We start from the raw sequence: 13,077 nt of genomic DNA, 5'->3' as shown, positions 1-13,077 counted from the left end.
ATTCAGAACCATACTGATTATCAACTGTATAATTTTGTGGAAATATTCTTGTCTCAACATAAATTTATTTTCTTTACCTACTAAAAGGATTATGATATTTTGATACTCTTTGAAAGAACTGATAACTAACTTTGGATTTAAACAAGTTGGGATTTATACACAGAGATCTGAAGAACATAAAAAAATCAGATGTCATAAATATAAAAAACAATGATATAAAGATTTACATGTAATCAACCTTTGGCATCACCAGCCTTAATGGCTTTATCACAGTTCTCCCAAAATAATTACACTGAAAATAAAAAACTACATAACAATAAACCTACACCAGAACAACTCTCCAGCAAGCCCTCAATGAAAATCATGTACTCATCAACTTCTTACTGAGGTCAAATTCACACTAAGTCAAACCTGTCATGACATCATTACCAACCTGGTTACTGACATTTAGGCCATCAAAATATGATCAAGTTCTCAGCAAGGTATACATCACTGCAGCATATAATTATATGCTAGTCTTATTCATATAAAAATCCCTAAAGAGTGTTTAGAGACGTTATCCAAAATTTTGTTGTCCATCAACTCGCAGCTCAAGACAAATCAGCTGTAGTTCATGGAAAGTATTCTCAGATTTTCATTGTATTTTGTTTCACATAGTATTTACTCTAACTATAATAGCTAAAATATTACATTAGAGTGATCAAATTGTCTAATAGTAATGAAAAAAAATGAAACTGCAAATATTAATCTCTGTAACTATAAAAGGTTCACTTTAATATTTTTCAAATACCTGTAATATTTTCAAACTAGTTTTTACTACTATCAAAATAAACATTAATTTTAGGTTTGAAGGTTTAATTATTTTTGATTAAATATTAATTTTGTCCAACATATGACTACCAGCCATTACATAAGTAATTTTTACTTCTGTTTAGTATTTAATTCTATTAATTAGCACGTGTGTTTAATAACTAACTTTGATCCTGTTACCACACATACACTACATTAAAACTTCCTACAAATACACTCTTGCTCAAACACACACCTCTGTAAACTTCTCAATTGCTGCCAAACGTTCTTTCCAATTGGTATTTGTCAATCCATTAACTACTTCATCTGAAAGAATATCAGATGCTTGGGAAACTACTTCTTCATCCTAGTGAAGGGAAAAATAAATCTTACTTATAAGAGAGTTTACTATATTTTAAAATTAAGTTAAAATGTAATCTTCTATCTGTAAACGATCATTTTGACTACATAAACTATTTACATATATACTTATATACGAGTATGTTTCTGAAAGTAACAAATGCATAGGATAAAAAACATTTATCAATTCTGGTGAAATTTCAGAAACACAGAAAATGAGCTTTTCACAACAACTGAAATTTTTATCATGAAAACTTAAAATAATTAATGCTTATTATACAGGAAGGATTTGACAAATTTTCATTCTCTTCATATTTTAACAAAATATAATTTTAATGCAAAGTGGTGTGCAAACCCAAGTTACACAAATACACAAAGTTCAGAATAAATAATTACTACATAAAATGTTTTTCATTTCAATGAATAAATGGATGTGTGCACTTTTATAAATGCTACTGACAATTCCTAGGGCAAAGCTTCCCCCCTCCATACCATGAAAGAATTATTTTATTAATCAGATGACAGTAATTTAAAGTTTCAATATAGTTTATAGCTGAAGTGCTTTCTCACACATAATCTTAACAGTACCTTATTTCCTCCCTACTGGAAAAATATTCACTATAACTATTTGCTTTTTACATCATTTAAGAAATGATGAATACATAGAAATACTTCACTTTGCTGGCCATGCTTCAGACTTAAAAATAACTATTAGAAACCACAAAATGATTTTTAATAAGCAAATTTTAACATCTTTATGTGCACCATACAAGAAAGCTTACCAGTAACTCCCTTTCAGTAAATTCAGTTTGCTTCTGATCTGTGCTGCTTGAAACTGCTGATGGTTTAACACCCCCTTTTTTGACACCAGCAGGCTTCTTCACAGGTCTGGCAGAAGCTGAACCAGCTTTCTATTTTTCAAGAAAACAAAACAACTATCTTAAAATGATTTTATAAAAAAAATCAAACAGTTAAAACAAACTTATCTAATGAAAGGCAGGTTATTGAATTTTATCAAATTTGCACAATTTCTTAAAAACATACAAAGCATATAAAAAACACCTGTCAGTAAAAGATACACACAACCATACTATGTGTGCATGCATATATACTGAAAAGGTTGCACATTTCTTATTTTAAGCATTTTATAAACATCCTAAATCTATATCCAATAAATATAGAAACTTTTATACATGTAAGTATTTTAAACCATCTCCAGAGACAACACTCTTCCCACAGGTGTTAAATAAACTCATATCTACAAAACTTAAATGAGAAAGTCAAATGAATCAAATAAACTTAACCATCTTAAAATGTTAATCTATAAATGTGCAGTACATTTTTGGATATAAACTAAAAAATCCTACTTCAGTGTACAGATGAATTCTGCTACTTACAGGTTTACCTCCCTGTGATGCTGTTTTTTTCGTTAAAGCTGCAGAAGTAGGTTTACTTTCTGTTGACTGTGTTTCAGAGCTGGGTTGAAAAGCTGTGGGTTTTCCAGCTTTGGTTCTTTGTTTCTTTTCTTTTGGCTGTACTTGAGGAGCTATTAATTCAGCTTTCTCACAACTCTCTTTCACCTTATTAATAGAGAAAAGCAGATTTCAGTTTATTGAAATGTCATTAACTACACTAAAATATTAATTAAAAATACAAAAAATTGCAAATATTCTTTCTATAATTAGATTTATCATGTTTTTGTGTAGACAAAAATGGGTTTAAAAATTAGAATTAATAACTATATTAACCTAAAAACAGTTAACTGGAAATGAAACAGAAGAGAACTTGATGTAATGCTGAAACACTGTATAATGTATGCTACAAAATATTTTTATAGTAAGCTCTTCTAAACCATTAGTAATTAACCCTTTCCATATCACAGATACTAGCCAACTAACCTAACATTGACAAAAATTAGTATATTGTAAAACTCAATAAAACTGAAACACAAACTTCAACATACAGCACAGTAATGAGCAATTTATTATTTATAGTATAATAATATCCATTATATAATAGAGCTATTTACTATGGTGTTATGCACAACCAACATAACCAACCAATCTGATAAACTTTTTTCACACATATACAATAGTAAGCCTAATGACACCAGGCATTAAGCCAATTTCCTGAAAGAATGATGCACTACTATACTGCCTAAATTACTTAAAATAACATATTTATGATATTTTAACTTGCATATCAAATGAATTTTTGTGTTCTATCTACACCCAAGGAACTTTGTAAAAAGATCCATTCGTGCCTCTTCTCAAATTATACCTGCATGAGTTTTCCTTCTTTATCATGAAAACTGCATACCTCATCTAGTAAGAGTATGAAACATTGCTGTTGTAATTTGTCACGAGGTGCAAATGGCAACTTCATATGACCTCAAGCAAATGACAGACAGGAATCTTTTCAACTTACAGATGTAGTCCAGTGTTAAGTATTGTACACAAGACAAAATAAATGATGTCATAAGGCCTATATGGTATTACTGCAGTATTTGCACATACAAAAAATAGTTTATTTTGTACCTGAGTAGCACGGCCCATGTGACAGTCATTTCATTGTAAATTGGTAAAAACAATTTGAAAATTTTCAGATTTTTTCCAGTGGAAGAGAAATGGTTCACAAACATGAAAAAGAAAACTATTTCCAAAGAGAAAAACACTCACCTTTTGCATTTTAAGAGCATCTACTTCTCCAATAAATGGAGTGATAACACGTTCCCCAACCACTTTCATTGCTGTACCAAGAGCTTCTGCAGCACTGTCTCTCACAGCAGGATCCATATCATTTAGTGTCTAAAAAAAAAAATGACCAGTAAAGTGTAAACAAACATTTTAAATGTTTCATGAAACCAGACTTTTAAATGGCATGGCATAAAACAGTGTTAATGTGAGATAGAACTGTAATAAATTTCAAAATTTGCAACTGATTTTCAAACTGAGGAAATTATATTTGAAGCTGCATTTTGTTTCCTCCCCTATACCTTCAATGCCATATGTTTAAGCTTGTTTACATTATTAAGTGGCTTATTGTAAGATAAATACTCGTTTAAATATTTATATTTCAAGATATTGTAAGCAAACAAATTACAAATTGCTTTCACCTAACACACACACACACTTCATTTTACATCACGAGTTCCACCAAGGCACAAAAAGAATAATGTAAAACAAGCTGCCAGAATTAAACATTTACAAGTAAAAATACCTTAACAAGAGAAGTACAGAGAGGTTTCAGCATTTTCTTATTCAAAATGGTAGGAGTGCAAAACTTGAAACAACGTGCCAAGAATGATGCAGTTTCTGTCTTGATTTGTGGACTTTTGTTGTCCAGTGCTCCCTGAACATCTTCTAGTATTGACTCCAGTGATGTCTTAAAAAGAAAAAAATATCATGAAGATTATTAACCTTTTCTTATACAACATAAGCAACTTTCTATATAAAAAACAAAAAGAACTGCAATTATTTGATGAGTGTATGGTATTAAACTACTGACATTGCTTCATATAATTTTTGCCATAGTCAGTATAGCACTGACATTTATTTTTAATTTTCTTTATTTTCCATGTGGTCGTGAAAGCCTCACCCTTCTTATGTTCTTAGCATTCTCTCATTTTAAATGCAAAACCGAGATCATACAATAAAATATCTGGTACTAACATTACAGTTTTCATTAAACAGTATGTTTTCAGCCTTCATAGAGCATCTGAATTGTCTTGAGCCTGTTTTGGGAAGAAAAGGCTAAAAAATTAATGCTTGTAACACAAAAGCATAAAACAATGACATAATTCTGATGTATTAAGAAATTGAGCACTATGCAGTTTGATAATCTCTTTAGATAAAATGCCAGCTTCTAAGTTTCATGTGTGCCTTCTAATATGCTTTGAACCGACATCACTTATTTAGTACCATATCATTTTTGTTAAGAACAAGCATCACTTCATTTTCAATGTTTCTTCCAACATCATTTGAAACTTTAGTGAGACTACTGGTCTCATAAAAACCGACAAGATCACTAATAGCCATATCTGCTCGATATTCATCAGAAAGAGAAGATCAATATATGGTGTTTGTGTAGAAATATCTACAGATAAAAAACAATGTCACAAAAAATCTTTGGTGTTGATCTAGGTGGTTTAATAATAATATATGAGGACTTCAAAATCAAATAAGTTCAAATTCATCCCCATCATAAAATTTATTTCATGTAATTACTTTATCAACTCTTTCGCTAAGAGATCAGTATAACATATGAGTTCATATAACATTGTACATGTTAAGTATCTGCAAGATAACTCTTGATACAGGTGTATCTTCACAAAATTTGGTAGACTTTTAGTAAAGATTACAAGTATTTTGTATACAAAACAAATTCAGACTTAACAAAATATTTTTACTAAAGATCTGTTTGTGAAAAGAACCTATTTTGTTACTAGTCTGAGTGCAAAGTGATTTTATGTCACAAATGAAAAAAACTTATTTGCAAAATCTAAACCTCCTGAATACATTTCAAACATTAGTTTTCAATAAGACTATTTTTATGGTATTTTCTATACTCTATTTTGAGTCCTGTCACTTAACTAACCTTGTAAACATCACAAAAATTTATGAAATAAATATAAAATTGCTTTTTTCATGCTAGAAAGGCAATGTATTATAACAAGATAATACAAATGTTTAGTCTAAGAAAATCTTAAGACTCATAATGCTATATATATTATACTGACTTTCAAGTGATGTCAAGCTAACAGAACATAAATTACATTGATGAGATACACATGCACTTATATTATATATCCAATATAAAACTGGCCTTTATTTTTGCCTGTCTTAGCTGTTTGAGGATTAGTATCTTGTAATACAGTCACATTTAAATTATTATATTATACATATATATGTATACAGATTATTACTATATAGAAATAAATGATTAAACTATATTTTAAATAGAGCAATAAATCAAGAAGTAAAGCAAGCAATTCTCTTTTCACACTATGACCGTTATCAATTGCTGATGGGTATACGTTGCTAATCCTTTTAAAGATTTGCACATGGAGGATATCAATTTTAAGTTTTATATACACAGTTGACTAACCAATAATTACAATTTATCAATTGTTAAATGCATTGTTACACTCATAGTTATGGTTTTCTTTCTTTTTGTGCATAATGCAAGCTCCTATGTCAAAAAAATGCCATTTTTCACAGCATGCAACTGGTAGGTACAACAGTTCATATTGTAGCATACTGGTGACATTACATCCATAACTGCTAAGAGTAAAATAAAAACTGACATACCTCTAAAAATATTATGTATTCAGTACAAAATGGCTTAACCTATATCAAAGAATAAATAAAAAATTACAAAAGGAACAGTCATAAAATTTACAATATTGAGATCTGTTGATTGTCCTTTGGCTTGTTCAAAAATGAATCAAAATATTTGAGCTACCCAAAAATGACATTTAAAATACACTTCATTTAATTATTCAACACATTAACACTAACGTAATGAATTTTGTGATAAATGCATTTCTTACCGTCTGGTAAATGGCATCACTTGCTTCTCTCAAGGCCTGTAGAACATTCTGTTTTTTCTCTTTAAACTTTTCCAGAATCACAGGAATGCACTGACCAGCATACGGTTGAAATCGTTTTCTCAAACCTTTGGCTAAACCAGCTAAACACTGGGCAGCTAGTGCTACTACTAGAACATTTGTGTCTTTTCCTACCATCTATCATGGAAAAATACAATATTTAATGTTTTCAACTTTACAAACCACTTATAATTTTCAGCTGCTGACTTAAGCCTTTATTGTTGTGATTAAGACCTGTGCTCACAGGTCAATATCATCTGAAAATGTCTAAGGCAGATGTAATTCACTGAAGTCTCTACTCAAGTACAGTCTACTTTGCTTAAACTTTATAAACAATAATCATATTTCACAATGACAATATGTTTAAGTTATAAAGTACAAATTAAAGTAATTTGTATACCTGATCACAAATACTAAGGATGACAAGCCTATGCATTTTTCAAACAAAGTATGCTATACATCAAATTTGGACACTGACAGTTTTAAAGCAAACTTTAGAATGAAAGTAGCTTATATCAACAGAGGGCAAAGGTGGAAAGAATTACAAAAGGTAAGGAAGTAAAAGTTACTCAAACAATATTAACTCTTTCTCAATATTTTACAAAAAAACATTCAAAAATAAGTAAAATGGCATCAGGCTGTTGTTTATTATAATTCAATGTTTTTATATTACCCAAGTTTTAATATTTTAATTCAAAAGAAAATGTTTAAAATCCCAGTCAGCAAGAAATTCACTTTTGAGGTTGCCGTGCACACTTAAAATATATCAAAAATAAATGGGGAAGTGCACAAGTTGAGAATGCTCTAAAAAGGTAAGAGCAGCCTTCAAAATTTAAACATCTTTTCTGGTCTCATAAAAATAGGTTAAAAAAAAACAAACCTACTTCCCACCTTCCCAATAAAACAAAGGAATGATTTGGAATGGTTTGATTTTAGTAAATATTAGTTATTTTAGTTCCAATGATGTTATTAATCAATTTCAATGCATAATTAGTGAGAACAAACATGTTTCTAATTTTCTTCCAGTACATCTTCAGTCTCAGTGTCCAAATCTTCTAATACATTTTCCAACACATCTTCACAAGACTGTCTTGCTCTGACTTTTAAATTCTCTTTTCTACTGGGTTTTAGATCTTTTGCACTATTCCATGTCTATTTTGGAAAATAACATGGCAATGTTTTATTGTACATATAGTTGGAAAATAATATAAACATTTCACTGCTTTTGCAGCTTCGTTTTCTTTTGTATTTACTTTCTTCATCAGGATATGGCCTTTTGGTAATTTCAGTCATGTTTGCACCATGCAAAAACGAAAAACTGATTTCAAAACAGCCGAATTTTTCATATAGCAGTGTTATCTGGTTTTTATGGTACTTTACTATATAAAAAATGATACTAAAATTTTAATATTTTTCTGGCAAAATAACTGATTTTGAGTGGGTTTCTGACTGATAGGGATCTTAAAACATTTCCAGTATTAGTTTACAGTTGTGTCATAACATAATTGCACTCCCAATTCTCACGTTTAGTTTCCAAAACTTCAATAGCACAACCTTTACATGTCTACAAACAAACTATAAAGCACAACAGCATCTCCAAATTTTTAAAATTCTATAATCCCCATTTACTGAGCTAGAAGCCTCACTTATTTTTCATTAACTTAAAGGAAGTTTTCAAAAACAACCATATTATTTGATGCACAATTATAACTGACAGATTTTTTTACATTTCAAGTTTCCATCAAACATTTCTTATGAATTTGGAATCAACAAATGAAGTGATTGATGTGTGCATAAGTAAATTTGTTTCTCACAGATTTGGTTTACCCTATTTACAGTTAAGTTAGAAAGCTAGTTAAATAATAGTACTTTTAGGACATTCTATTTCAGTGAAAGATATGTTTTTTGTGTTCTAAAATACATGTTTGAAAAGTGCATGTTTAGTACAAATTTGCACATTTCTTTTTCAGGATACATTTATACATCCAGAAGTATAGTATGTATAGTTTCGTAGTGGTTACAAGGTTAGCAAAATTGCATCTACACATATACATAGTTAAAAAATACCAAGGATTTAAATAAGAATAAACATAACCAGAAACTTTCAAAGGACAAGGTACGTAATTGTGCATAATTATGCAAAACATCAAGTTATTACAAGATGACAAAATTACACCTACTAAACAGTATTATAAAAGTACCATTAACATACTAATTTCTTATTATACAAGTTGCACTATCTTAACAAAACTTTAAAAGGCATTTTAAATCCAATACCTTTTTTAAAGTGCGAACAATATCCGAGTAGTCACCCACTTCGAGTTTTGGGTTCTGAACCAGAGATAGTAAAGACTCAAGAACTGCCTTTCTTTCTTGCCACTTCTTTGCTTCACACTGTTCATAAAAATCTTTGGGTAATTTACCTATTACATCAATTGATTCTATAAACTCGTATGGGTCAATCTCTTCTTCAACTTCATCACCATCACCTTCCTCTTCATCTTTAGATCATAGAAAAAAAACATTCACCACAAGTTAATTGGAGGTACTTTGTATTATTAAATTCTGTTTCATTTCTACTTGCACTGAAATACATTTTAAATGCTATTTTAAAATACATAACCAAATTTATAAAATGTTATGTTTTTTAAAGAAACGTTCTGGCTAGAAAACATAAGACTAACCCAAGACTTTTGAAATATCTTTCTTTTTAACTGTATTAATAATTAGATATAGATCTTATTAATATACATTCAATATTACTAATCAGCCAGTGAAAATATGATCATAGTTAGTTTTGTGTTTTCTAGCCAGAAACGTTCTTTTTGAAAGACTGTTGTATCCTCTTGTATGTTCTAAATTTCAAAATGTGTTTCACAAGCAGCAAATAATTAAGTACACTAGCAGAGTTCTATGAAATGTTTACTGTGAAATTAGTATCTTTAATGAAACATTTCTTTAAATACAAAAGAAATGTAATTATAGATACTAAAATGTGTTTTCCCACTTGTATTTAGATTGAACTTCATAAAACCTTAACTAATGTTTAGCCTAAATTCATTAACAAGATACTGTACCATATACATTTTTCACATTAACGTTGTTAGGAGTAAACTATACTGCACTCAATAATACTGTCTATAAATAAATTTGATATTCTAGGACCTAATCCCATACTTTTTGCAAACTTTAAGCTTTTAATGTTATTGTACTAAACAGTTAATAAAGAATACTTATATCCACATTTGTTATTCTTTCATTCATAGACTAATTGTAGTGACTTGTTCATTAAACTTTCCTGCTCTCTGGCACAGGCACATGCTTGTACTGTTTGGGTAAAGCTCTTACTTTGCAGGTTCATAAGACATTGGCAGCAGAATTAAAATAAGACAAGATTTTCGGTGCCTGTTATTAAAATTCTTTTGTGTTCTATTCTAAAAATCCTGTATTTGAAGAAGTACGCTGAGCACAAACGTCTTGCAGTTCTCTATTGGTCTACTGGAATAATACTTGACTTGCTACCTAAAAACACATGCTTGCAAATGATTTTTTCTGTAATAGACACACAAACATTATTTTACACATTAGTGGTTTGAGCTGAAAGTAGTACATAAAGACAAACAAACTATTATCTATAAAAGTTTAAAAAATGAAACAATAAACTTTCACATACCTTCACCATCACCACCAGTTTCTTGTGCTGCCTTGGCTTGTATTGCTTGTTGGGACCTCAGGAGTCGAGACGGAGATGGCTTCTCCCCAGTTACCTTCTCAAATTCTGCCTCTAACTCAGTCAGCTGAAATATTTTTTAATGTAATATGTATAACTTAAGACTAATTTTATATTCTCTATCAAAGAACAAAAATACCATTACTACTACAAAATCTGGTCGATTCTTCTAAATTAAATGCATCTCAATTAGGATATTAAACTCCTAAATACTAGTAAGTAAATCTGCATGTCACAATTTATTTTTTTACAGGTTCACATTCAAAACAAACTACTTTATTGCCAATGCAATTCAATAAACCTGACATCAAAACATATATTAAGAGATCAGATTTTAAGGTTATTTTTAAGTTCAAAAGGAAATATTCAAATAAAATTGCAATATTCACTTTTTATTATGTGACATTTGTGAGTTCAGACTCCCACATTCTAGGTAATCTTTCCACTTTTATTTACGAATTTATAGTCAACAGAAAGAGTTGATTTTGGTTTACTGACTTTATATCATCTTATCACATATTCTTGACTAACTTCTTATATAGATTCAAAAGTTATTATTGCGAAGTTTGGCTCAACCAGCTAAGAATTATTTTAACACTTGTTTAGTTAGAAAGCTAGTAAAATTATTACAAGTCATATTCTTTGTCACATTATTATTTAGTGTTCTAAGTTAAATATATGAAATAAATAGAAGTTTGGTAAAGTACTAACAGAAATCCCAACAAACATTGGGGTTACCTTTCATTGGCACTTAAAATTTGAAAAAGTTCAAAACCAACACATTGTCCAATTCCTTGTTTGTTTTTGTTTACACATTTAAGTAACTAAAATGTAAAAATTAAAAACTTTCTAGATTAGACAAAGTAACAATTTTTTTTAAGTAAAATTTCTTCATGAGAGACATGCACGTGCAACCCTTAAACATAATATCATTTGATACTGTAACTGAGATATGTATTCATCAGGCGACATCTAGCTTGTCACGCAAATTTAATTGTCAAATATGGTTCAAAAGATAATAAAACAATAATTAATTAAAACAATTAGGAGCACAAAGCTGATGAGGATATGTAATAGTAACTTTTCTGTTACAATCTGCATTGATTCTAGAACAAAGAAAAGGGTAATTCAGAATTAAGTTTTTTGTGGCGATTACAAAGTCATTAAAAAATGTACCAAGCTTGTTTGATGTGGAAATAGATGAAAATAACAGGAAATATAAAGTTGTATTTAAGAAAAACAAACTTGATATCATTTAAGAGGTTCTGAGATTAGGAAAATGAAATATGAAAACTATAAAATAAGTATTTTAATCTTGACATGAAAAATCATGCTGCACTCAGACAAGTCAAGAATCTTATTCCATATGTTCACAGAATATTTATTTATATAAATAATTAAAATTTATGTTTGTGTACAAAAGGCTGATAATGTTTATTAACAGATTACCGAAGTTTGTGAAGATACAATTACTGCATTAAATGTCATAGTAGTTACAGTTTGGTCCCTCAGGGCATTTGAATTGTCATTATGAGCATGAAAAAAATCTTAAAGCATTTAAGTTGTATCAAAATATATACATTATGGTACATTACATATGGTACTTCCTGATGTTTGTAAAAATCACAAATGTACGTCCACTATCAGTAACAAATGGCTTGATATATCGTACAGGTTTCCTGAATAAATCTATGATTTTAATATAAAAGAACTAACTTATTACCAAATTTCTATATTTCACTTCACGGCAGTATTAAATGCCCATAATATTACAAATTGTTAACACTGTAAATATAATTTTACAAGTTGTCACAGGATAGCAGATATTATATGATCACCTTGCCATCATAATCATTAAATCTTTTTACTTTGCAAGTCACTAGATATTATGGACATTTCTTTATTACATACAATTGAACTGAATAAACTGAAGATATCTGTTTCAGAAAACTCCATATTTATCAAACTGAGAAAAATAATGTACATGTTTTTCTTTAAATGTTCTCTATCTTTCAGCACAGTAAATACAGAAGAGCTCACCGTTTCATTTCTATAACATTTTTTTTCAAGTAGGGGAAAAAAAGAAATGAAAGTAACTTTAAAAAATGTTGCAAGTATAATAAGTTTGAGTTAATAATATCGATAAACACAAGCGACTGGTAAGTATAATAAGTTTGAGTTAATAATATCGATAAACACAACCGACTGGTAAGTATAATAAGTTTGAGTTAATAATATCGATAAACACAACCGACTGGTAAGTATAATAAGTTTGAGTTAATAATATCGATAAACACAACCGACTGGTAAGTATAATAAGTTTGAGTTAATAATATCGATAAACACAACCGACTGGTAAGTATAATAAGTTTGAGTTAATAATATCGATAAACACAACCGACTGGTAAGTATAATAAGTTTGAGTTAATAATATCGATAAACACAACCGACTGGTAAGTATAATAAGTTTGAGTTAATAATATCGATAAACACAACCGACTGGTAAGTATAATAAGTTTGAGTTAATAATATCGATAAACACAACCGACTGGTAAGTATAATAAGTTTGAGTTAATAATATCGATAAACA

At 29.4% G+C, this 13,077-nt stretch overlaps 1 protein-coding gene across 4 annotated transcripts in view; it reads right to left on the bottom strand.

Annotated features, from left to right (window-relative positions):
• Positions 1-13,077, bottom strand: part of msps (msps cytoskeleton-associated protein 5) — a 95,697-nt gene that overhangs the window by 48,711 nt on the left and 33,909 nt on the right. For all 4 annotated transcript variants that reach the window (XR_013014556.1, XM_076457191.1, XM_076457190.1 and 1 more), the window contains 8 exons: positions 10,431-10,554; positions 9,035-9,258; positions 6,701-6,895; positions 4,369-4,533; positions 3,828-3,956; positions 2,547-2,729; positions 1,932-2,060; positions 1,046-1,156 (listed from right to left, as the gene is read on the bottom strand). Coding sequence is in view for 3 of the 4 variants with exons in the window: in XM_076457191.1 (XP_076313306.1) it covers positions 1,046-1,156; positions 1,932-2,060; positions 2,547-2,729; positions 3,828-3,956; positions 4,369-4,533; positions 6,701-6,895; positions 9,035-9,258; positions 10,431-10,554 (1,260 nt within the window). In the remaining variant the exon portion in view is untranslated. The remainder of the gene's footprint in view (positions 1-1,045; positions 1,157-1,931; positions 2,061-2,546; positions 2,730-3,827; positions 3,957-4,368; positions 4,534-6,700; positions 6,896-9,034; positions 9,259-10,430; positions 10,555-13,077) is intronic.

Source organism: Tachypleus tridentatus, chromosome 9 (assembly GCF_004210375.1).
Source record: "Tachypleus tridentatus isolate NWPU-2018 chromosome 9, ASM421037v1, whole genome shotgun sequence".
Taxonomy (NCBI): Eukaryota; Metazoa; Arthropoda; class Merostomata; order Xiphosura; family Limulidae; genus Tachypleus; species Tachypleus tridentatus.
Note: the sequence above shows the minus strand (reverse complement) of the source record. Positions and strands in the feature narration are given on the sequence as shown.